At 42.4% G+C, this 24970-nt stretch overlaps 1 protein-coding gene across 11 annotated transcripts in view; it reads left to right on the top strand.

The window, feature by feature from the left end:
* Positions 1-24970, top strand: part of LOC120543393 — a 221437-nt gene that overhangs the window by 184799 nt on the left and 11668 nt on the right. For all 11 annotated transcript variants that reach the window (XM_039776468.1, XM_039776461.1, XM_039776463.1 and 8 more), the window contains one exon: positions 401-1534. In XM_039776468.1, the coding sequence (XP_039632402.1) occupies positions 401-1534 (1134 nt within the window). The remainder of the gene's footprint in view (positions 1-400; positions 1535-24970) is intronic.

Raw genomic sequence — 24970 nt, 5'->3', positions numbered from 1 at the left:
GTCACGGCTGTTTTGGAAATCTCATGAGACGTATTAAACAAACTAACTGTGAGACGCCTTGAGACTTTATTTTGAATATTTTCACATTCTGAATTCTGCCCGGCTGTCCATTTTCACTTCTCTCTTCCCCCAAAAAACTTTGTTTGCCAGGTTTGTTTGTCATTTCTGGCTCTGAGATCTTCAAGGTCTTTATACCTTTTTTCTTTTTCTGGTCCTTTTACTCATAATAATCATACGGCACAGACATTTTCAAAGTGATTGTTGTCAGTGGGCAGTGCCATGTTCTTGACTCCTGGTCCTTCAGCTCGACTACTCTATTCCTTCAATTTTTATTCCTTGATGTCTATTAACCATTTCTTATCCTGTAATGGTCTTCTTTTTCACTTTGTTTCATATGCAGGTTTTACCCGTTTGTGGTCACACCTGTGGATGGTGTCAATGTCTTCATTGTTTCAGCCTTTTATGACAACAGAATGATAAATGAACTGCCATGGGATGTGATCCGCATTATTGGAATCGTCAAGCGGGATCACTTTGAAGGCCAGCAGCAGACCCTTCACTGTCACATTGAGTGTGAGAATGTCAGTCACCGCCGTGACGTTCATGTTCAGCTCCACGATAACCATCATGACTTTCCTTACGGTACGGCAGATCTCCTTTGCCAGAACCCATGTGGCTCTGCTGCTTTGATCCGAGTGGCTGTGAGTAACAGCGACGTAAGTAGTCCATCCGATGTCTATTTGAACGTTCGCAATTCCAAATTTGCACGACCTTCTAAGCCTCAAAGGAACTTCACTGTGTGCATTTCAGTGATGGCTGGTCATTATGATGATGTTCTGCAGCTCGTCCAGTCCATTGAGATGTACCACCTATTGGGTGCTGACAGGATCTTCATATACAAAACTAACTGCTCTGCGGAGGTGCAAAAGGTTCTGGATTACTACATTGCTGAGGGGTTCTTGGTCGTCTTCAACTGGACTGTGGATTCCTATTTCACTTCATCGGAGATATTTAATCACGGCCAGAATGTGGCCTTCCATGATTGCCTCTACAGAAACATGTACACCAGCAGGTACCTGGTCCTCAACAGTCCTGGTGAAATAATTCTTCCCTACAGACACAACACCTGGAAGGAGCTGCTCGACTACCTCAAAAATCAAAACTCCAGGTTCGGGATTTTCATGTTTTCAGGTCACGTCTTTCACCGCAGCACCAATCCGAAAGTCTCTGGTGGAACAGAATGGGAGGGTGTCACTGGGGTGAACGTGCTGCACCACGTCTACAGAGAGAAAGAGGCAGAAGGCTCAGAGTCCAAGAAGGTCATTTTAGACCCACTAATTGTACAAAAGGTGTGTATTCCTGAATTACGGAAGTTAGTTGAAGAAGTGAAGGAGGTTGATAAAAACGACGCAATGCTGTTTCTCTGCGAAAATCACACCGCCACCTCATCAGGCTCGTATGACCCAAGAATATTGAACTTTCAATCTAAGCTCAACGAACACGTGAAAGCAGTTCTGAGTGAAACTATTAAAAGGTAAGCCTGCTTATTTCCTTCCGTGGCAGTCCATGTCAAGTCTTCTAGAGTTTCATTTGTTAGACTTTCCTTGGAGAAATTGTGGGATGAGTGCTTCTTGTAATGATAATGAAAGGCGAGGCAGCTGTCTTTGCAATCATTTTATTTTTTGGAATGGCGATGCTCCTCAGGTGAGGATGTGAGAGACGAACCCCAGTCTGAGTAGTGACGAGCAACCCCACTGAATTTGTTTCACTTTGAGTTCTGCAAAAATATAGAAATGTTTGGAAATTTCTTCACAAAAATGCAATGAAATCAATAGGGAAAGAAGAAACCGAACGAGTGGACTATAATGGTGGTCTTTTAAGTGTTCCCAAGGTCTAGGGAAGTAGGTGTCTACTATGCTGGACTGATTCTTGTGACCTGAACTCTGAGGCAGCAATGCTAACCACAGTGCCACTGTGCATCCCTTCCGAGTCCACAATACACAGAGTCCTTTATCTCTCCCTGTATGCCCTGAGCTCCTATCAGTACGAACGCGCAGCCAATTGAACGAGAAGGGACTGAATGATGCCTATTATAAAGCTACACCGTCCGCACAAACTGGCTTCCCATTTGACGAGTTCCTCAATTTCCACAAACAATGAAACATCACTTCCTGTCTTTCACCGTACATCCAGGCTCTTACTGGTTATAAGATCTCAGTGGAATTCTGCAGCCAGACCCATGTTGTGATGCAAGGGTTCAGCGTTCTACGTTCATGGGGCTTTCTGTGTCACTACCTGATCTGCACTACAAAGTGAGGAACATAACATACTTAACATACTTAAACCGCCACATACTGGGGCGTTAATGCACCCTTGGACGCCAAATGCTGCACTTTTTAAGTAAACGTTACAATTCACAAAGAGTATCACAATTACTGCAGCACTGATCATTTTACACACTGCCAATGCACTGTAAAAACTATTTTAAAAAACTACTGCAACAATCTATTATTATATGTATGAGGTGCAACTGACACCATTGATGAAATTCAGTAAATCACCAACTGCGCCAACTGCCCTTGGACTGGCCACACGCAAGCACACAGATGCCAACGCTGATGTCTGCAGGCTAGTGTAGTGCAGCGGCTGAATCCCAGGGACAGTGAGGCTGCAGTGCTGCCGGGGCCAGAAGTGGTCATGAGCTGCCTGCTCAACGAATGTACGGCCCTGACTGATCAGCTAGCAAATTGCTCTGTGAAGCGACTATAGCCAGTTGCGGCGTTCAATGAATGTACTTCACCGAACATACAGTACTCGGTTCCGGCATGCTTCCAAATTGCAGTGGAAACTGACTTTAGCTGTTGCAGTATTCATCAAATGTATTTTGCCGAATATACTCAGCTGTGGCGTGCTGGCAAATTGCAGTGGAAACTGACTATAGCCAGTTCCAGCGGTTTAAGGGTTAATCCAACAATGAAGACACGACGTACAATGAGTCTATGTAGAAAAGTGCTGCATTGTCATAACATTTTCATTGTGGTCAGCTAAGGTACCTCTCAACGTTTGTGGGGTGCAAATCAAATCTAGCTGGGGCACCAATCAGGTACCGACATCATGCATGCATGTACAGTATACCCCATAATTTATTCACGCTAGCACGATGTAGGTCTGGGAGCTCCATAACTTGTGTGGTGAACATTCTGTGCCTGTGTGACGCAAATTGTACATGTTCAGCACAGATTAAGTAGTAAGTTCCCCATCCAATGTGGCTATTACAGCTCTGTGATGTCATACTGGCATCATGGGCCGCTGGGAAAAAAGTTTGTCTAAGTTGACCTCACAGAGAATTAGCAGTGAAAAATTCAGTGCACTAAACATCATTGACGATCCCAAATAATTATCTGCTAATAACGCTTTGCTGAAATTCACCGATCAACGGTAGCCATGAGTTTTGCAACAGAACCGCATTAGAAGTTTGCAATTTGTTGTGAATTTGTTTTAAGTTCTTATCATTTTTAATGTTTTGCACCCCTTCTTCTGACTATTTAGAGCTTTTAGACCAATGGGAGTTTTGCTCAGTTGGTTTATGTCTATACTTGAGCCTTAATTAAAGTTGTCAAAATTACTTTACACCGTTTCTGACGCCATTTTGTTTCTCTTTGCTTCACGTCATCTTAGTGTGAATCTCATTTGTCTGGGGCGTGGCTTCTAAAGTGACGGCTTGTAAGGGTCCGTTGGGTCCATTTCAATTTAATCAAAATGAAAAGGAGACGTGATTGAAGTGTTTAAAATTACAAAGGGAATTAGTACAGGGGATTGAGACGGTGACTTTAAAAATAAGTTCATTAAGAACACGGGGACACAGCTAGAAACTTGATAAGGGAATTTTTTTACACAAACATTAGGAAGTTTATCTTTACACAAAGAGCCACGGACATATGGAATAAGTGACCAAGTAGCGTGGTAGACAGTAACAATTTAGGGACCTTCAGATCTCGACTTGATGTTATTTTAGAAGAAATAAGTGGATGGGACTGGTGAGCCTTCTTGGACTGAATGGCCTGTCCTCCTCTCGATTGTTCTGATGCGTTGCATTTGGGGATTTTTAACAACAGAGAGATTTTTGTGTTTGGTGTGTGACTACGAGTTTCTCTTGTGCACATCAAGTGTTTTTATTTTAATCATTTTTGAGTAGGATGGTTAAATAAGAAATAAAAAGTAGCATAAAATTCTGTATTTTTAATTTACGTAAAGCATATGGTCACATATGAATCCAGATGAAAAGAAGTATAAAAATAACTCAACTTACATTTGATTAAAGGTCAGCAATACAGGGAAATAACTCCAAGTCCCTCATGAAGGTTGAGTATCCTTATTTTTTACAGCAGTGGCCTCACAATCCGGTTCTGGAGGGCCGCAGTGGCTGCAGGTTTTCATTCTAACCCTTTTCTTAAATAGTGACCAGTTTTTTGCTGTTAATTAATTTCTTTTGAATTCATTTTAATTGACTTGCTCTTGAAGACTCGGACTCAGACCCCTTGTTTCATTTTCCTTAATTAGCAGCCAAACAATAGTGAGATACAAAATGAGCAAAAACAACTGCCGTCCATCATATAATATCTGAAAATTAAGAAAGATGAACGTCTCAGGAATGTCGATCTGCTCAGGTCCTCAAAACATTTGACCAGTGCTCTTAAAAAAGAGAAAGTCAACAATTTCAGACATGTCTGTTATTGCACAATCACAGCAGCAATAAGCCATGGAATTAAAGAAAGGGTTTAATTAACGACGAGACTCGGCGCCTAATTAAGAAACTGGTTGGCATTTGAGGCCCTGACTTAGGTGGTCTTCTGTTGGCTCCCTCACTTCACATTTTATTTCTATTTGGGTGCCAATTAAGGAAAGAAATTAAAACAATTCAGAGGAGCGATGAAGAAATTCAGAGGAACAAATCTTAAAAAGCAAGTTCATTAAAATGAAAGGAAAAGGAGTTAATTAGCAGCAAAAACTGGTCACCAATTAAGAAAAGAGTTAGAATGAAAATCTGCAGCCACTGCGGCCCTCCAGGACCAGAGTTTGAGAGCACTGGTTTACAGGCCCGTGACTGTCATGTCGTGTTCTGGTTTTGGTAACTTTAAGCACAGTTCTGCGTCTGTTCCTGTGTTCCTGTATGTTTAACAGAAGGATGAACAAGTCTGTCTGAACCCGAGTGCTTTTTAGTGCTTTTCGTGTGGTTTTAGTGCAGTGTTAGGGCCAGGCTGTGGACTGGGTTGGTGGCTTAAGGGGGAAAAAAATAATAGGTAATCCACTCACGAGGAAGGAAAGACCAATTTTTCAGGAGTTAGATAAAACCGCAACTAACTGTATACTAACTGTATATATTGGATCCAATGTAAACAATGTGGTGTGATTTACATTGGAGAAACGAAAAACTCCATTAAAGCAAGGTGTGTTCAGCACTTGAGGTTGATGGAAAATCAAACTAAATAGACAGAATTGTATAAACACTTTAATCTTCCCAAACATACAGCCTTGTTTTTCGGGTTGGAACATCAGTCGTATTGGAATAAGACGGCTAGACTTAAGAAGGAGGCAGAATGGATTAAGGCCTTAGGGACGATATATCCTCAAGGCCTGAAAGAAGAAAGTTAATTGTATTGTTTGGTGTCTTAGATAATTGAGGTCTAAGTCTCATACAATTGAGGGAGAACGGAATTAATTGCAAGTGCAGATTTTGGATTAGTGCACCAGCGCATAGCTATGATACAGCTAATATCCCCTACCCTAACCCTAACCCAAAAGAGAGATGGGAGCATGGAGCAGAACCCGCATCGTCACATGGATGCCAACAATATCTGTCGATTAATTAACTGATGAACTACGGGCGGTTGACCATGGAGGAAGTAAAAATTGTAAAAGAGAAAATCAAAGACAAAGTCAGACACAATCACAATCCTGGAGACCCCAGCCAACTGGCCACCCACCGCCTCCCCTGGCATTCTTTACATGGAGTCTCAGATGGCCGTCCAATCTGATGATGAGTTTGTTCCTCCTTGTCCATGTCTGGGATCAGCACCTTTATTAATTGATCTTCCTGGATTGACCATGCGTGGCAGACTGGAGGTGCACTCTCACTAATGAAGGGGCCTGAGTGTCTTTTGGGAGTGATGCCATATAGTAGAACCATTTTTTGGTTCCCCAAAGACCCAACCACACGTGAAAGTTCCAGAAAGAACCCTTTACTTATTTAGATCCACAACAACCTCGGTACAGTAACTAACCATGAAGAGATTGTAACACAACTGTGAATTGCCAGTGCCTCCTGATTTTAAATGGACTCTCACTGCATACGATATCACAGGCTCAGTTCAGGTTTTCTAAATCTGTTATGACCTTCTAGGTAGTCCACCATGTATTAAAGATTTGTTTTTTGTCTACATATTAGGAAGTCTTCAAACTAAAAAGAACCAACTTCATATGCAGAAAATCTTGAAATGGTGCTTGGTCAAGCAACGGAGCTACACTCTAACAAATGCTGGATCTTTAGTGGCATTTTATGTTTCTTTACTGGATTGTGTGGTTCCTGGTAGCTCCATTGCTTGGCAAAGAACGTTTTCATGCTGGGGCAAGTTCTCTGCATATGACTTTGGTTCTTTGTGCTTTGAAAAACCTCCTAATATCAGGTCAGGTCAGGTTGGCGAGCATGCACTGGTACAGCACATTGGCACACCCACCACACAATGAAACAGCTCAGGATCCGGGTGGGCAACCCCCCAGCCAGACACGCGGTCCAGTCCCACCCCCTAGAAATGACCATCTATCTGCTGCAATCACATGTTACGTGAGTGTCCCCTTGGCCTGGTCCAGCCACTCAGGTCCTCAACAATGAGGGTTCTGCGAGCCAGACCACCCTTGGGGAATCGTGCCACATGGCCGTAGTTTCGTAACTGACGTTCCCTCACAATGCAGGTCATGTGCCTCATTCGGGACTGCATGAGCATCACAAAGTCACACCAGTGACATCCAAGGACCCTCTGAACAGACCCACATGAAGGAGTCCAGTCTTTATCTCAGGTCACTGGATAGCGTCCATGTCTCACAAACAGGGAGCACCAGGACTCTAAAGACTTGGACCTTCGTCTTTTTGCAGAGATATCGGGAGCACCACACGCCCCTTCCCAGCGACCTCATGACCCCAATGCTCTCCTAAAATGTAGGAAAAAAAAATCTTTAATGCATGGTGGGCTACCTAGCAGGACACTACTGAACTTAGCCTGAGTTGTTGTATGCAGCGAGAGTCCTTTTATAATCAGGAGTTCTTTGTATGTCACAAATCTGTTACCATCTGTTTATGGTTAGTTACTTCATGGAGTCTGTTATGGATCTTAACAAATAAAACATTCTTTCTGAAACCTTCATGTGGATGAGGTCATCTGGGAGCCAAAAACGGTTCCACTAAGGCGTCACTCTGAAGAGCTACTTAGTCACCTTCATTAGTGAGAGTGCACCTCCAGAGTGCTGCCCACGGTCAATCCAGGATGATCGATTAATAAAAGTGGTGATGGCAGATATGGACAAGGAGGAACAAACTCATCATCAGATTGGGCTAACCAGGGGAGACGGTGGGCAGCCAGTTTGGTTGCGGTGTCCAGGATTGATTGCTCTGCCACCTTCAATTTTCGGAGTGTATGAGGAACCACACAACCCCGTAAAGAACCATAAAGTGCCATGAAAGGACCGGTATCTTTAAGAGTGTAGGACATCATGCAGTCAGAACCGTCTGTTTCCATTATTAATGGTGGGACAAGGATTGTGGACTTGATTAGAGTGTAAAATGATGTTCACACAGCCAGGAGTAAGAAGAGAAACAAAACAGAAAACTACCATTGACCAGAGGTGAGCAGTCAGGAATAAAACTAAATGAATAGACTTGTAGAAAATGGCCATGATAAAGGAAAACAATGGTCACTTCAGGGCCGTTTCAACTTTAACTCTTCCTATTAGCGTGGAAGCAGTGGGCACGGCTGAGGTTCAGGTACCCCAAGTAAGCACTCTGACGGGTGTTTTATTTGTGGAGGCCTTGACCGTTGCAGTAAAGAATGTCCTCCAAGAGGTTATCAGTATAATCGGTGGACATCCTTTGCCAGGTCCTCAAGCCACTGTAATGTTTGACAGGGGAAGATGGCAGAAGGGGTCTTCTCACAGCGGTGGACCAGCGTCCTACCCTGCAGCCCACAATAGGCCAGTCACACAAACTGCATGGTCGACATCAAACCTATTTGGACCCTGAATCATCACGGGGGTCTCCTCTTTCCTTCGTCTATCACTGTGGGGCTTTCTCTTTCTGCTACACCTGGGGATCAAACTGTAAGCTTTCTGGTTAAAAAACAAGTCAAGCGTCCCACACCGCCGCTCATTTCTGTCACCTTGGTGTTTATTTATTTTTTTTATATTTTAATAAAATCCAATAACATTCCATACAAGCAAGTCAAGTTTAACTCTTTATGTTGATTTCACTCAGAAATCAACATAAACGTCTGTTGCTGCATGCTGTGGCTGCCAGTTTGCCAAGAATGTGTGGCGGGTTTTCTGCCAGGCTGTCTTCGTGTGACTGGGACAGCAGCATCGGTCACAGTCGCAGTGCGTTACAATCTGGTTTCTGCCTCTTATCATTGTTACGTGGCAATCCTCCCTGGCGAACATCGCTAGTACCACGACTAGCTGGGGACCAGTCAGCTGAAGCTGGAACCTCGATCACTTGTATCAAAAACTGAGTCCGACAATTCATAGTCCAGTTCAGAGATAACATACAAGATGCCGTCCACGGAGTATATTGCTTTACGCATTTGTTTCGATCTCTCGCCAGATATCAGGGCCATTTTGGCCGTTGTGTGCACCTTGCTACTCAAGAGAGTGCAGGGAGTCTCGGTCAAACCAACGAATCTAACTTTTCTTCTAGCAACGAGAGTCCAACTAAAACGTAACGGTTGATTTTGTCACAGTTTATAGTCGATTACTGATTATCATCAACTCCTCCTTTCAACGAAAGTCGACATCAGCCCTGAAAGAGTTAAGAAAGAGCCTTTAAAAGGAGCTCTCAAGGAGCTTGAAAACACTAAACAGTTGGACCGTGTGTTATCGTCTATTTACCCTTTTCTTTGTCAGGTTCGTTATTGGATTGTTCTACTCCCGCACCCTAAATAATAACACACACGCATACATAGATAAACTTACACTCGGACCCTTAACCACAACAGTGCCCTATGAATGAGACCCACACAGTTGGCTAACATTTAGCACTTAAAATACCACACAAATGCGTTAGGTATAATACAACTTGTCACTCTCTCTGCACATCAAGAGACTTATTTATTATCGGCACGAACAACATACGATGTTTTAAATAGACCTCAGACCTAAATATTATTTTTGGTCTCCAAGAAAATATTAAAACATATGAAGACTCAGTATCCTTGACTATAGGCCATTTATCAGCCAAGAACACCTTCTTCTCGTACTGTCCCTAACTATCGAGCGGCGCCCTCACTCTCAGCCTTCAAACCCCGCAGCATAGAGCTAAATGGCAAAATCTCCAGCTACTTCAGGTGCTCTTAGAAATCTACCTTATCACTTCAATCACTCTAAATATTAAGAAACAGCACAAAAAGATGAAAACAAGTTACTATTTATTAAAGAACAATAATAAGTAATAGAAAATAAGTTCGAGAGTAAAGTCTGGATAAAATAGTCTTTAAAAACAGCTTACTGAAAGGAATCAGTGATGTCAAGGATGAAAGTCCCAGGCGGCGCTTGATTTAGCAATCGATGTTCATGAGAATGCTGTTAGCTGACGATCGGATGAAAGCTGCTTACACGTTTCTTTGTTTTATTCTCTGACGTGGCTCTTCCATCGTCGCTGTTTCTCTTCTTCTTCTGCTTCTGACGTTGCTTAAAATGAGGCATATTTATTATAAAGTTTCATGCCGTGGTTTCACAACACATGAATGTTCCATGCACCTGATTGGCTGGCTGTCAATATGATGGATGAATTTTGCTCCCCAGGTAATAAAGTTCTTTGATATTGCCTCAGTTTTTCCTTTCCCAGGCCATAAACCCAATTGATGTCAAAGATGCCAATCTGTAAAGTAATCAATAGCCTGAGGTTTCAGGTCAGGCTTCCTTTCCCAGGCTGTAAACCAAATTAGCACTAAGGTGTGAACAACTGTTATAAAAGTGAGGTATAATGAAGAGGATATGTCTTTTTTATTATAATGCCTCCTACATCTGAATTCATCTTGTTGGGTTTGAGCAAAATGTAATACAGAATAAGATGTAGATTTTATACACCACAACAGACCGTTAAACAAATCAAAGTAATATTAAACAAAGTAACGTGATACAGTGGAACCTCGAGATACAAGTTTAATTCGTTCCAGCACTGAGCTCGTATAGTGAATTTCTCGTATCTAGAACAAACTTCGCCATTGAAAATAATGGAAATCCAGTTAATCTGTTCCGCACCCCCAAAAATATCAACATAAAAATTAATTTTCCTAACAAATAATACTGATAAATAATATATACAAGTGGAACCTCGGTTTGCAAGTAACTTGGTTTACGAGTGTTTTGCAAGTCGAGCTAAATTTTTTAATAAATTTTGACTTGATAAACGAGCGATGTCTTGCAATACGAGTAGTATGGATACACTTTGTCTGCTGAGCGTCATGTGATCACAACTGAGCTGATGGTTCTTCTCTCTCGCGCGTCTCTCTCCTTATCTCTCTCGCTCTCGCTCGCATCTCTCTCTCTCTCTCTCTCTCTCTCTCTCTCTCTCTCTCTCTCCTTATCTCTCTCCTCGCTCGCTCTCTCTCTCTCTCTCTCCTTATCTCTCTCTCTCGTGCACGCATCTCTCTCTCTCTCTCTCTCTCCTTATCTCTCTTGCTCGCTCGCTCGTGCCTCTCTCTCTCTCTCTCTCTCTCCCTCCTGTTGAGGGCAATCGTCTCCTATTCTCTGTCTGCATGTCTGCGATATTTTTGGATACGCTTATACGGCGAACTGCTACAGCACAGCAAACAATGAAATCACAAGCGCACAAACGCATAGATCCTCACGCTACGGGAGAACAAGGAACACTGAGTGAGCTGACGGGATGGCAGCGTCAGCTTGGGTGAATCCCCGAGTCGAGGATCGGATCGGGAAAACGCGTCACACATACCCACAGCCTGGTCGTGGCTCTTTACGCAAGCCAATGCTCGTATTTAGATCCGAATTTTTCGCTCATACTTTCCTCTTATCTTGAATTTCTCGTATACAGAGGTGATCGTATCTCGAGGTTCCACTGTACTTGACACTTCTAAAAGCAGCTCTGTGTCATATTGTCACACATTTCCGATTTGTTTAATGGTCCAACTGTTTCGTGTTTTCAAGCTACACGAGAGCTCATTTTAAAGGTCTTCCAAGTTCTTCATGGACCTTTGCTTTGTGCACTATGGGCCTTCGCCAAACTGTCTCGTAGCGTAGCGTTGACCAACCTGTCATAGTACACTGAAGCATTAAGATTGTCCTTTACTGAAAGTAAGGGGCTGCCAGTGGCGTAGCTAGGGTGGGGCAAGGGGGGACATCTGTCCCCGGGTGCAGCATCCAGGGGGCACCAAATTGATGTTACGAAATATTAGAATGAAATGTTTTCCATTCTTAAACGCACTAAAAAATAAATGAAGATGTATTTTCAAATCTGAGAGTTGGTCTTCCGATTTTACTGACTGTTGGAACCTCCGTCGCCAGATGTGAAAGATCTTTCAGTAAATTAAAACTTATCTTCTCCTACCTGAGATCATCCATGGCACAGGAAAGACTGTCAGCCTTGGCTTTTCTGAGTGTGGAGCGGGCGGTGACCGACAGCAGACATTCTGATGAACTCATCCATAAATTTGCAGCAGCAAAGGCTAGGAAAATTTCTCTTTGAAGTTCATAATTACATTCATAAGTACATACTTTATACTTCATTTTAAGATTATTATATTATTATATCCAATGTAATGCTTAAGTTTTTGCAATGTTATATTTGAATAATATTTTTCAATAATTATATTTTCGAACTACCATGTTGTCTTAATTATTTTACTTCGTTCTATCTTTATAAATTTAGTGAAACCTTGAAAATATACACATAAAAGTGCTTTAAAAAATGAAAACTATTTAAAATAAAAAATATGACATTTTTTCCTTAAAATACTATTATTTTAAATACATTTTTTTAAATTTTCTTTCCCTTCCCCATTGCATTTTGGCAACCAGGAGGGGGCGTGAAATCTTCAGTTGTCCCCGGGCGCTGACAACCCTAGCCATGCCTCTGGGGGGCAGCTTAGCCCAAACCCTGACTAACAGCCCCCCACCATCATTTTCCCTCCTTCACCAAACTTCACAGTTGGCACAATGCAGTCAGGCAGGTAATGTTCCCCCGGAGGACCCAGACTCGCTCATCTGACGCGTGAGCCGTCACTCTGTAGATCACGTTTCCACCGCTCCATCTGACGCTTGGCAGGAGGCTTGCATGCAACTGCTCAGCCATAGAAACCCATTCCAGAAAGCTCCTTCTGCTTACATTAATGCCAGTGGAAGTTTGGAACTCTTCAGCAATAGAATCAGCACAGCGTTGGTGATTTTTGCGCACCATGCACCCGCAGCAGCCGTTGACCCCGCCCTGTGACTTTACGTGGTCTTCCACTTCGTGGATGCATTGCCTTTGTTCCCAAACGCTTCCACTTTTTCCAATAAAATCACTTACAGTTGATCATGGAATATCCAGTTGGGATGAAACTTCACAAACCATCTTATTGCACAGGTGACATCCATAAGCGACACCGGTGCCAGGCTCGAAGTTACCGAGCTCTTCAGAATGAGCCATTTCATTTCACAAATGTTTGTAAATGGAGGCTGCATGGCCAGATGTTTGATTTTATACACCTCTGGTAAAGGGGCTGAATTCAATAATTAAGAGGGGTGTCCCAATACTTTTGTTCATCAGTTGTGGCATTCAAGTGATGAATGATTGGTATGCCAATTGTACAATACAATACAATACATTACACTGTGTGCACAATTATTAGGCAAGTGAGTATTTTGACCATATCATCATTTTTTATGCGTATATTCCAACTCCAAGCTGTATTAACTTGAATGCTTATTGGATTTCAGCACGTCAGGTGATGTGTATTTGTGTAATGAAGGAGGGTGTGGCCTAAGGAGATCAACACCCTATATCAAGGTGTGCAGAATTATTAGGCAGCTCGTTTTCCTCAGGCAAAATGGGCCAAAAGAGATTTAACTGACTCTGAAAAGTCAAAAATTGTAAAAAGTCTTTCAGAGGGATGCAGCACTTTTGGAATTGCTAAGATATTGGTGTGTGATCACAGAACCATCAAACATTTTGTTGCAAATAGTCAACAGGGTCGCAAGAAACGTGTTGAGAACAAAAGAAGCAAATTAGCTGCCAAAGATTTGAGAAGAATCAAACGTGAAGCTACCAGGAACCCATTATCCTCCAGTACTTTCATATTCCAGAGCTGCAACCTACCTGGAGTGCCCAGAAGTACAAGGTGTTCAGTGCTCAAAGACATGGCCAAGGTAAGGAGGGCTGAAACCCAACCACCACTGAACAAGAAACATAAGTTGAAACGTCAAAACTGGGCCAAGAAATATCTGAAGACAGATTTTATGGACCGATGAGATGAGAGTGACTCTTGATGGACCAGATGGATGGACCTGTGGATCAGTAATGGGCACAGAGCTCCACTCCAACGTGGAGGTGGGGTACTGGTATGAGCTGGTATTTTTAAAGATGAGCTAGTTGGACCTTTTGCATTGAAGATGAACTCAAAATCAACTCCCAAACCTACTGCCAGTTTTTCAAGACACTTTCTTCAAACAGTGATACAGGAAAAGACCATGATTTTATGCAGGCCAATGCTCCATCACTTGCATCGAAGTTCTGCACTGCGTGGCCAGCCAGTAAAGGCCTTAAAGATGAAGGAATAATGACATGGCCCCCCTTCCTCATCTGACCTAAACCCTATCGAGAACTTGTGGGCACTTCTTAAACGCTAGATTTACGGGGGAGAAAAACAATCCACCTCTCTGAAGAGTGTCTGGGAGGCTGTAGTCACTGCTCCACAAAAAGCTGATCGTCAACAGATCAAGAAACTGACAGACTCCATGAATGGAAAGGCTTATGACTGTTATTGGAAAGAAGGGGGGCTATATTGGTCATTGATTGATTGATTGATTTTTTTTGAAATGTCAGAGATGTTTATTTGTAAATTTTGAGGTGTTTGTCTATTATTCTCACTATAACAGATGAAAAGAAACAAGTGAGATGGGAACATTTTCATTTTTCCTTTAGTTGCATAATAAATCTGCACACTAATAGTCGCCTAATAATTGTGCGCACATATGTATTCCCCTGATGATGTTCACACTCACATTTCCGTTGTGAAACATTCAGGTTTCAGGTTTATTAACATTTTGGATTGACTGATTGCACTGTGTTTGTTCCATATTAAAATGAATCCTCAAAAATACAACTTGCCTAATAATTCTGCACTCCCTGTATAATACAATTGGTTTTTGTGTGACCCAAAATCATACAAGAAAGTATCACAATGGGCTTTAACAGGCTCTCAGCCTTGACCCTCTAATGCAGGGGTGTCGAGGTCCAGTCCTGGAGGGCCACAGTGGCTGCAGGTTTGGTCTAATCATCGCCTTAATTAGTGATCAGTTTTTGCTGCTAATTAACATGTTTTGCCTTTGTTTTAATTGATGTGACTCAGACCCCTTTGTTGTTTCTTTTTCCTTAATTAGCAGCCAAACGATAATGAGACACAAAACATGACCAGCTAACCTGTGCCCATCACACAATAGCTGAAAATAAAGAAAACTGAAAGTCTTAGTAAAACAGAAAATCAGTAGTTTTAGAAATGGCAGCTGTGGCAGAATGAAAGCAGCAACAAGCCATGGAATTAAATGACGGGTTTAATTAACAGCAAGAATTGGCTTCTCATTAAGAAACTGCTTGGAGTGAAATTGGTTGGAGTTTGAATCCCCAGTTTAATTGGTCATCTGTGGGTTCGTTTCACGTCTCATTTCTGTTTGGCTGTCATTTAATGAAGAAAAGAATCAACTCAGGGCACTGAATCCTTAAAAACAGGGCTAAAGAAAAGAAGTTAATTAGCAGGGAAACCTGCGGCCTCATGTATAACGCCGTGCGTAGAACTCGCACTATAACATGGCGTAAACACAAAAGCCGAAATGTGCTTACGCACAGAAAAATCCAGATGCAGGAATCTGTGCTACTCCAACTTCCACGTTCTTCCGCTGCATAAATCCCGATCAGCGTGAAAAGTAACGCTCGTGCACACGCATTATGTAACGCCCCAACTCCTCCCAGAATTACGCCTCTTTGAATATGCAAATCAATATAAATCGCCCTTAAGCGCAGCCTTCTGTGAAAAGACAATGGGAAAAGCACGGGGGAAAATATAAGAATTTCAGCGAATACCAAGTGGAGGCAAAGGAAAACATACATTTGTTCAAATAAACCGTGGTATAATCAACAAAATGAAGTTGATCAAGTGACATAGCGTGTTGGAGAAACTTGAAAGCTCACGTTCACAAAATCGCACAGTGCCGGAAATAAAAAAGAAGTCACATATCAAAGTCGCCGTGAAAAGCCGAGTTGTAGCCCACTGTCTGAGTGTCATATGAAAGTTTATTAGGGTACAGAGAAAAAAGGCACACGGTGGGGAAAAAGCACGAAATGTCAACTTCAATCTCGACATTTCCACTTTAATCACGTAGTTTATTTTGTCATTAAAGTAGAACATCATAAACTTCATCTTAAAATCATTTAATTAACCAGTTTCTCAAATCACATCGTAATTAAAGTAGCACGTTAAATGTTTTGTTTTGTATTTGATCTTCTATGTGCTCTGTGTGTGTGAATCACTACTTGCTTCTTAAACCGCTCTCTTCCTCCAACTGGACACAGAATCCATTACATTCGTGATATTACAGCTCTCTGAATAACTAAAATACTGAGATGTATACGTGATATCATTTTCATGATGATAGGAGTTAAAGCACGTTATTAAACATGTGTTTCACTTCGATGAAATAATTTATTGCAGCAGTACTCAGGGGTGGCTCTAGACTTGTGGTGGCACTGGGCAGAGGAAGAATCGGTGGCTCCTTCGCCCGCCAATGTCAGTAAGGTAGCTTATCACGGTGGATGGCCTCGTCCGTTGTAGACACTGCATAGCCGCCTCGTGCTCATGACACAAGCGTTTAACTTTTGCTGAAATTTGTCGCTGCGTTTTTAGCTGTGTTGTTATTTTCTCTTTCTGTTTTATATTCAATATATATTGGCGTGGCCGTCACTGCAGTCAGTGCTTTTCTTTCCCCAAGTAACCGATCGCCACACAATCAGCTCTGTAATAGACGTTAAGCCATCTGTAAGCTTAGCGCCGATTCTTCAAAACGCTTAAAGAACATTGAAATATCTTCGTAGTACATGTTTAATTATTCTATCCTTCACGACACTCCCAGTGAAGAATATAGATTATTTAAATGAAGTTAAAGTTTTATCTGTATAATATAATAAACATATTTTGCTGCATTTCACCTTAAAAATGATATTGTCATCATATGTAAATACGCGCTTTATAAAGTGGCTCAGGTTGTGAGATATTATAACTGTAGTGCAAGTTTACAGTGAGGTGATTGTACTTATAAGTCCTAACAGTTCTACAAGGAGCAATTGATTGAGTGCATTTAAAGTTCTTGGGATAAAACTGTTTGTGAACCGCGAGGTCCGTACAGGAAAGGCTTTGAAACGTTTTGCCGTGGCTGAGACAGCGTGTCCTTGAAGCTGTATACCGATAATTCTCTTTCCGATCAGCTGCTGCTGTGATTCACACTCAGATACAGTGATATAAATACTCTGAGTGGTGCAGTGAGAGTAATATGGAAAAAGATGATCCGCTGTGGCAACTCCTAACGGGAGGAGCTGAAAGAAGAAGAAGAAGAAGAAGAAGAAGAGGAAGGTGCAGTGAGAGTAACGACGCTAAAGCAGTTCTAGTATTTTGGAATACTATGGCTGTTCCCTGGACCATTATATTGTTACAAGTTAATTACAATCAGATGCGTTACACTAATAAACAATATGCGGTTAGTTTCCGTGTATTTATAAAGCCGTGTCAGGAAAATAAAGAGTAACCACACAGGAACAGTAGCATTGCTTTGACGCTGGGTGCCGCCAGTCTGCAAAACCGAGCGGAGAACTTGCGTACGACAAGCTATGAGGTACCGTGGAAAAGTGCGTGGCTTTACGCCAAGTGTAGGTTTTATACATCGCGATTTGAACGTGGAAAAGTTCTTATGCAACATTTTAGTGCATACGCACCATTTATACATGAGGCCCCTGGTCACTTATTACAAAAACCTGCAGCCGCTGTGGCTCCCCAGGCCTTTGGTTTGACACCCCTGCTCTAAGAAGAGAAGACCCTTGTAGGGAAAAAAATGGAAGAAGCCTCGGTGAAGGCCGTTCAAACAGAGACCCCTTTCCAGGTGGGTTGGCCGTGCAGTGAGTGTCAAAGAGAATAAGGGGGTCAGTACAACACAATACAACGCACAGAACAGAAGACAAGTCATCCTCAGCTCCGCCACCACCAGCCGGACTGTTGACGCAAGGCAGGTTCAGTGGCGTAGCTCGAGTTTGTGCCGCTCGGGACGGGGAGAGGTGGCGCCTCAACATATCTGAATAGGTTAACCCATTTACATAGAAAATTAAAATGACGTACCGTATAGAGAAAAATTAGGATACATTTTGCATAGATTTATTCATATATAGAGAAACAGCAATCATTTTTCACATATAATTAATTATAAACATCAACTAGACAAGTATATAGTATAGACGCACTGATTAGTAACAAGCTGGTGAAGTTTGCAGATGATACAAAGACAGGTGGATTAGCAGATAATTTGAAATCCGTTAAATCATTACAGAAGGACTCATTACAGAAGGGCAGATGACATTTAATGTCAGTAAATGTAAAGAATTACACATAGGAAATAAAAATGTGAGGTTTGAATACACAATGGACGGTCGGAAAATTGACAGTCCACCTTATGAGAAGAACTTAGGAGTTGCAGTGGACTCTAAGCTATCAACTTCCAGACAGTGTTCAGAAGCCATTAAGAAGGCTAAGAGAATGTCAGGTTATATAGCGCCTTGATGTGTGGAGTACAATAACAACAACAACATTTATTTCTATAGCACATTTTCATACAGATAATGTAGCTCAAAGTGCTTTACATGATGAAGAAAAGAGAAATGAAAGACAAAGTAAGAATTAAAATTAGACAACACTAATTAACATAGAATAAGAGTAAGGTCCAATGGCCAGGGAGGACAGAAAAAACAAAAAAAAAAAACTCCAGACGGCTGGAAAAAAAAAATAAAATCTGCAGGGGGTCCACAAGACCACCCAGCCCACTCTGGGCATTCTACCTAACATAAATGACCTCAATCGGTCCTCATTGTATTCAGGGTTCTCATGGAAGGACTTGATGATGATGGTCATGTAGACTTCTGGCTTTCAATCCATCAATGTAGGACATCACAGTGCTTTGATCAGGTGGTGGTGGTGCAGGTCAACATGACAGAAATCCAGAAAAAGAACAGAAGAGAAAGTAGGGGTTAGTATGGATTTTAGAGCCACCATGAATAGTAATTATAATGAATTGAATATACAGAGCATCAGGATTAAATGAAGGTGAAGTTATGAGAAGGCCATGTTACACTAATGAGTTTTCAGCAGTCTTTTAAAGAGCTCCACCGTATCAGCCTGGTGAATTCCTACTGGCAGGCTAATCCAGATTTGAGACTCATAACAGCAGAAGGCCGCCTGCCCGCCTCACCACTTCTTTTAAGTTTTGCTCTTGGAATTCTAAGCAGACCCTCATTTGAAGATCTAAGGTTAGGATTTGGAGTGTAAGGTGTCAGACACTCCGATATATAAAATGGAGCAGATTATTGAAGGCTTTGTAAACCATCAGCAGGATTTTAAAGTCAATTCTGAATGACACCGGTAACCAGTGCAGTGACACCAGGACTGGGGTGATGTGCTCGGATTTTCTTTTCCTAGTTAGGATTCTAGCAGCTCCATTCTGCACTCATTGTAGTCGATTGATGTCTTTTTTTGGGTGGTCCTGAGAGGAGTGCGTTACGGTAATCTAGTCGACTGAAAACAAAAGCCTGAACTAATTTCTCAGCGTCTTTCACTGTTATAAGAGGTCTAACTTTTGTTGTATTTCTTAAGTGTAAAAATGCTGTCCTAGTGGTCTGATTAATATGCAATTAAGTCACAAATTAATCAGTAATATATGATTAAGTGCCAAGAGGTTCTGATCAACCTTTATAACACACTGGTGAGGCCTCATCTGGAGTACTGTGTGCAGTTTTGGTCTCCAGGCTACAAAAAGGACATAACAGCACTAGAGAAGGTCCAGAGAAGAGCAACTAGGCTGATTCAGGGCTACAGGGATGAGTGATCAGGAAAGATTAAAAGAGCTGAGCCTTTACAGTTTAAGAAAAAGAGGATTAAGAGGTGACATGATTGGAGTGTTTAAAGTGATTAAGGGAATTAGTCCAGTGGATTGAGACTGGGAATTTAAAATGAGTTCATCAAGAACACAGGGTCACAGCTGGAAACTTGTGAAGGGTAAATGTCACACAAACATTATGAACGTTTTCTTCATACAGAGGAGCATAGACACACGGAATAAGCGACAAATAGCATGAAAGTATTAAACATAGGAGGTAAAAAATGTGTCGATTAAATATACAATGAGAGATTTGAATATCAAGAGTCCACCTTATGAGAAGGATTTAGGAGTTGTAGTGGACTCTAAGCTATCAACTGCCAGTCAGTGTTCAGAAGCCATTAAGAAGGCTAAGAGAATGTCAGGTTATATAGCGCCTTGATGTGTGGAGTACAAGTCACAGGAGGTTCTGCTCAACCTTTATAACACACTGGTGAGGCCTCATTTGGAGTCCTGGGTGCAGTTTTGGTCTCCATTGAGATGGACCTGGGAGTCTTAGTGTCCTGGTCACTGTCTATGTGTAGGCAGAGGACACAAGTCATCAAAACATCTAATAGAATGTCAGGTTATATAGCGCCTTGATGTGTGGAGTACAAGTCACAGGAGGTTCTGCTCAACATTTATAACACACTGGTGAGGCCTCATCTGCAGTCCTGTGTGCAGTTTTGGTCTCCAGGCTACAAAAAGGACATAACAGCACTGGAGAAGGTCCAGAGAAGAGCGACTAGGCTGATTCAGAGCTACAGGGGATGAGTGATGAGGAAAGATTAAAAGAGCTGAGCCTTAACAGGAGATGAAGAGGAGACCTGACTGACTGAAGTGTTTAAAATGATGAAGGGAATTAGTCCAGTGGATCGAGACACAGTTGGAAACTTGTGAAGGGGAAATTTCGCACAAATATTAGGAAGTTATTCTTTAAATAAAGAACAATAGACAGTTGGAATAAGTGACCAAGTAGTGTGGTAGACAGTAAGACTTCAGGGACTTTCAAAACTCGACTTGATGCTTTTTGGAAGAAATAAGTGGAGAGGGCTGGCGAACTTTATTGGGCTGAATGGCCCGTTCTCATCTAGAGGGTTCGACTGTTCTAATTATCAGTTTAATTTAATTACGCTGTGAAAACCACAACCAGTGTAGTCTACAAGTGATAGGTGGGGATGTTTTCTGCACAGATCAACAACGCATTCTGATTGATAACGAAACAAAATTATAAATAGAAATTCTTTTCGGTGTGATGTTTAGGTTTATTTTTGTTATTGCCTCATAAATTTCAACTGCTGTGTCTGATGCTGTCACAGAAGGACAGTCTGAAAATTATTTTTGAAACATTTGTGGATAAAAATCAGAGGATTTTGCCTTTTTCATTCATGAGTGATATTTTTCCAAACTCTGCTGCTTACACACGAATTGCTTTGAGCCTTTTGACCATTCATGCCCCCTCCCAAAATGTGCCACCCGAGGCATACCGCCCCCTCCGCCCGTCCCCTAGCTACACCACTGGCAGGTTGGGCCCTTGGATTCCTGCGGTTGGCACTTACCCTCTGTGTGCCTCTACAGAAGTCGAGATGCCAGGCCTCATCTGTCCAGTCTTCAGCTGTTCAGTTTTTGGTGCGCCTGTGCCCACTGCGCTCTCAGCTTTCTGTTCTTGGCTGACGGGGTGGGGGGGCCGACGTGGTCTTCTGCTGCTGTAGGCCAAGGCTTCCCAAAGTTCATTGTGCTGTCCTTTCTGAGATGCTTATCTTCGTGATTGGATGCATTGCACTGCTGCCACATGATTGGCTGGATAAGCAGCTGTTCCTAATAATTTTCTCCGGAGGACCCCCAATACGAGACCCCCAATTACCCCCTGGTTATTTAGCACATGCTGCCTACCCTGAAAAGTGCTCTGTTGGAAAATCAAGCATCCAGATGAACGAAAGTAAACTCATTCCTTGTCTGCTTTGAGAGTTTGTGGGCTGCGGGAGATGTAGAAATATTTATGTTGTGTTTGCAGGAAATTACTCAGAAACTGCCAAGAAGCACAAATGATAACAAGCGGACATTTTCATCACTTCCTTCATTTCCATTATTTTTGTCTCTTTGTTCCTTCTTGAGTGACACACTGAATTTGTTTTTTAATTTTGAACTGTTCATGGTGGGAACCGCTTAATTGGCCTTTTTGAATTGCTGAGCATTTGGTATTTTCACCGATGTTAAAAGTGACAATTATGAATAGTTCCTTTAATATGGAATGCTTCCTCTTTTTGAAAGGGGTTCCGGTTGACCAAGTCTTAATAACGCACGTTCATCCTGAGCGGTCAAGTGTCACCTGAAATCTACGACATTGCCAAAAACAACTGCAGAGTTCCTCAGAAATTCTTTGGAGTGAGTTCAAAATTCACAAAATGTGTCCTTTGCCAGATTGGGGGGCGGGCGGGGGCAGACTGGGATGTGTGCCAATGAACACCACCTTGACGTTCATGAACTCTGAGAGCAGACATACATCAGAGATTCAGTGTCAGCTGGCATACGGACCCTTGCTGAGTGGCATATGGAGGGGTTGCCGGAGTGGGTACGGGCACAGGGGCCACAGAAGACCTCAGCTTCAAAGTATACTAAAATATCTGCATGAAACCATACCAGAATGTAAAGCCTAAAAATGTTTCATTGTTAAATATCCCGTGATAATTTATTTGAAATGATGCCAGCAACCTGGTGAAGACCCTTACCCACCCAATGCCTTGAAATGGTTCAATGGGCATCTAGTAGTCATGCTGAGGATAAACCAGGGTGCGTGAGAGAGACTCAAAACAGATAAGAATAAAATAATAAAAGCTGGTAAATATCCAGTGTAAGAGAAGGAGACGACACCAATAAAGAGTTGGGGTACCAACCTGGTCACCCCAAATAACTGGAATGCAAAAACAAAGAAAAAATACGCAATGATTCTAATTCTGAAACCGTTTCTAAGGTGCGAGTTTGTTGTATAATGAAGTGAAAAACATGGCAAAGGTGTAAGGTCTGCTAGAATTCCAAAAAATAAAAACAGGCCAGGACATTCACAGACCTGCCCAGTTGTGGCTACTGGAAGGTGTGGAGCTCCACGCTAGTCAGGGAACGTTGGAACAATCTGGATTAGAACAGGCCGTTCAGTCCAACAACGCTCACCAGTGCTGTCCACTTAAGTCCCCCAAACAAGGCCAAGTCGAGTTTTGAAAGACCCTAAAGTCCTGCTGTCCACCACGCTACTTGATCACTTATGAATGCGAAGAAAAACTTCCTAATGTTTGTGCGAAATTAACCCTTAACAAGATTCCAACTGTGTCCCCGTGTTCTTGATGAACTCATTTTAAAGTCACCATCTCGATCCACTGGGCTAATCCTCTTCATCATTTTAAACACTTCAGTCAGTCAGGTCTCCTCTTCATCTCCTGTAAAGGCTCAGCTCTTTAAATTTTTCCTCCTAACTCATCCCCTGTTGCCCTGAATTAGCCTAGTCGCTCTTCTCTGGACCTTCTCCGGTGCTGTTATGTCCTTTTTGTAGCCTGGAGACCAAAACTGCACCCAGGATTCCAGATGAGGCCTCACCAGTGTGTTATAAAGACTTGAGCAGAACCTCCTGTGACTTGTACTCCACACATCAAGGCGCTATATAACCTGATATTCTGTGAGCCTTCTTAATGGCTTCTGAACACTGTCGGGAAGTTGATAGCTTAGAGTCCACTATGACTCCTAAATCCTTCTCATACGGTGTACTTGCCATTTTCAGACCACCCATTGCATATTCAATCTTCACATTTTGACTTCCTATGTTTAATACTTTACATTTACTGACCTGCTATTTGTCGCTTATTCTATGTGTCTGTGCTCCTCTGTGTGGAGAAAAAGTTCATAATGTTTGTGTGACAAACTTAGCAAGTTAGCTCAGCAAGATTCCAACTGTGTCCCCGTGTTCTTGATGATCTCATTTTAAAGTCACCGTCTCGATCCACTGGGCTAATCCCCTTCATCATTTTAAACACTTCAGTCAGTCAGGTCTCCTCTTCATCACCTGTAAAGGCTCAGCTCTTTTAATCTTTCCTCCTAACTCATCTCCTGTAGTCCTGGAATCAGCCTAGTTGTTCTTCTCTGGACCTTCTCTAGTTCTGCTATGTCGTTTTTCTGGCCTGGAGACCCAATCTGCACACAGGACTCCAGATGAGGCCTCACCAGTGTGTTATAAAGCCTGAGCAGAACCTCCAGTGACTTGTTCTCCACACGTCAAGGCGCTATATAACCTGACATTCTGTTTGCCTTCTTAATGGTCTGGCAGTTGATAGTGATGAGTTCTCTGTGAGTCATGAGGTGGACTTTCAAATTACAGACATCCCATTGTGTATTCAGACTTCACATTTTTTACTTCCTATGTGTAATGCATTCACTCATTTTAAAAATCATTGTCCACAAATCTGCCCAAGCCTGTCTGCTGTCCAAGTCCATCTGTGATGATTCAGTAGATTCTTGATGATCTGCCAATCCACCTGTCTTGGTATCATCTGCAGACTTAACCAGCTTGTTATTTACATTCCTGTCCAAATCAGTTATATATATATATAGTGACAAAACTGAGGTTCTCCTCATTGGTACAAAATCAACGTCATCCAAAGCTGATTATTTTTCATTTGTTATTGATAAGGGGCGGCACGGTGGCGCAGTGGGTTCACTTCCCGGGTCCTCCCTGCGTGGAGTTTGCATGTTCTCCCCGTGTCTGCGTGGGTTTCCTCCCACAATCCAAAGACATGCAGGTCAGGTGGATTGGCGATTCTAAATTGGCCCTAAGTGTGTGCTTGGTGTTTGTGTTTGTTCTGCGGTGGGTTGGCGCCCTGCCCAGGATTGGTTCGTGCCCTGTGTTGGCTGGGATTGGCTCCAGCAGACCCCCGTGACCCTGTATTCGGATTCAGCGGGTTAGACAATGGATGGATGGATGTTATTGATAATTTCTCTGTCTCCCCTTCTCCACAGGTGTCATCCTTGACAGTACTTTATCCTTTCAGTCCCACATCAGTAACATCTCCCAGACTCCATATTTCTACTCTGTGTAACTTTAATCGTATTCACCCCCCGTCCCTCACTCCTCACACCACTGCTATCCTCGTTCATAGCCTCGTCACTTCTCCTCTGGATTACTGCAATTCCCTTTTCTATCTCGCAAATCTCTTTATAAGCTTCAACTGGTCCAGAATTCAGCTGCCCACCCACATCATTACTAGAGCCCCCTCTATTTACCACATCACTCCCGTCCTGCAGCAGCTTCATTGGCTTCCAGTTTAGTTCCGAATTCAATTCAAAA

Source organism: Polypterus senegalus, chromosome 13 (assembly GCF_016835505.1).
Source record: "Polypterus senegalus isolate Bchr_013 chromosome 13, ASM1683550v1, whole genome shotgun sequence".
NCBI classification, from domain to species: domain Eukaryota; kingdom Metazoa; phylum Chordata; class Cladistia; order Polypteriformes; family Polypteridae; genus Polypterus; species Polypterus senegalus.
This window is presented reverse-complemented; position numbering and strand designations above follow the sequence as displayed.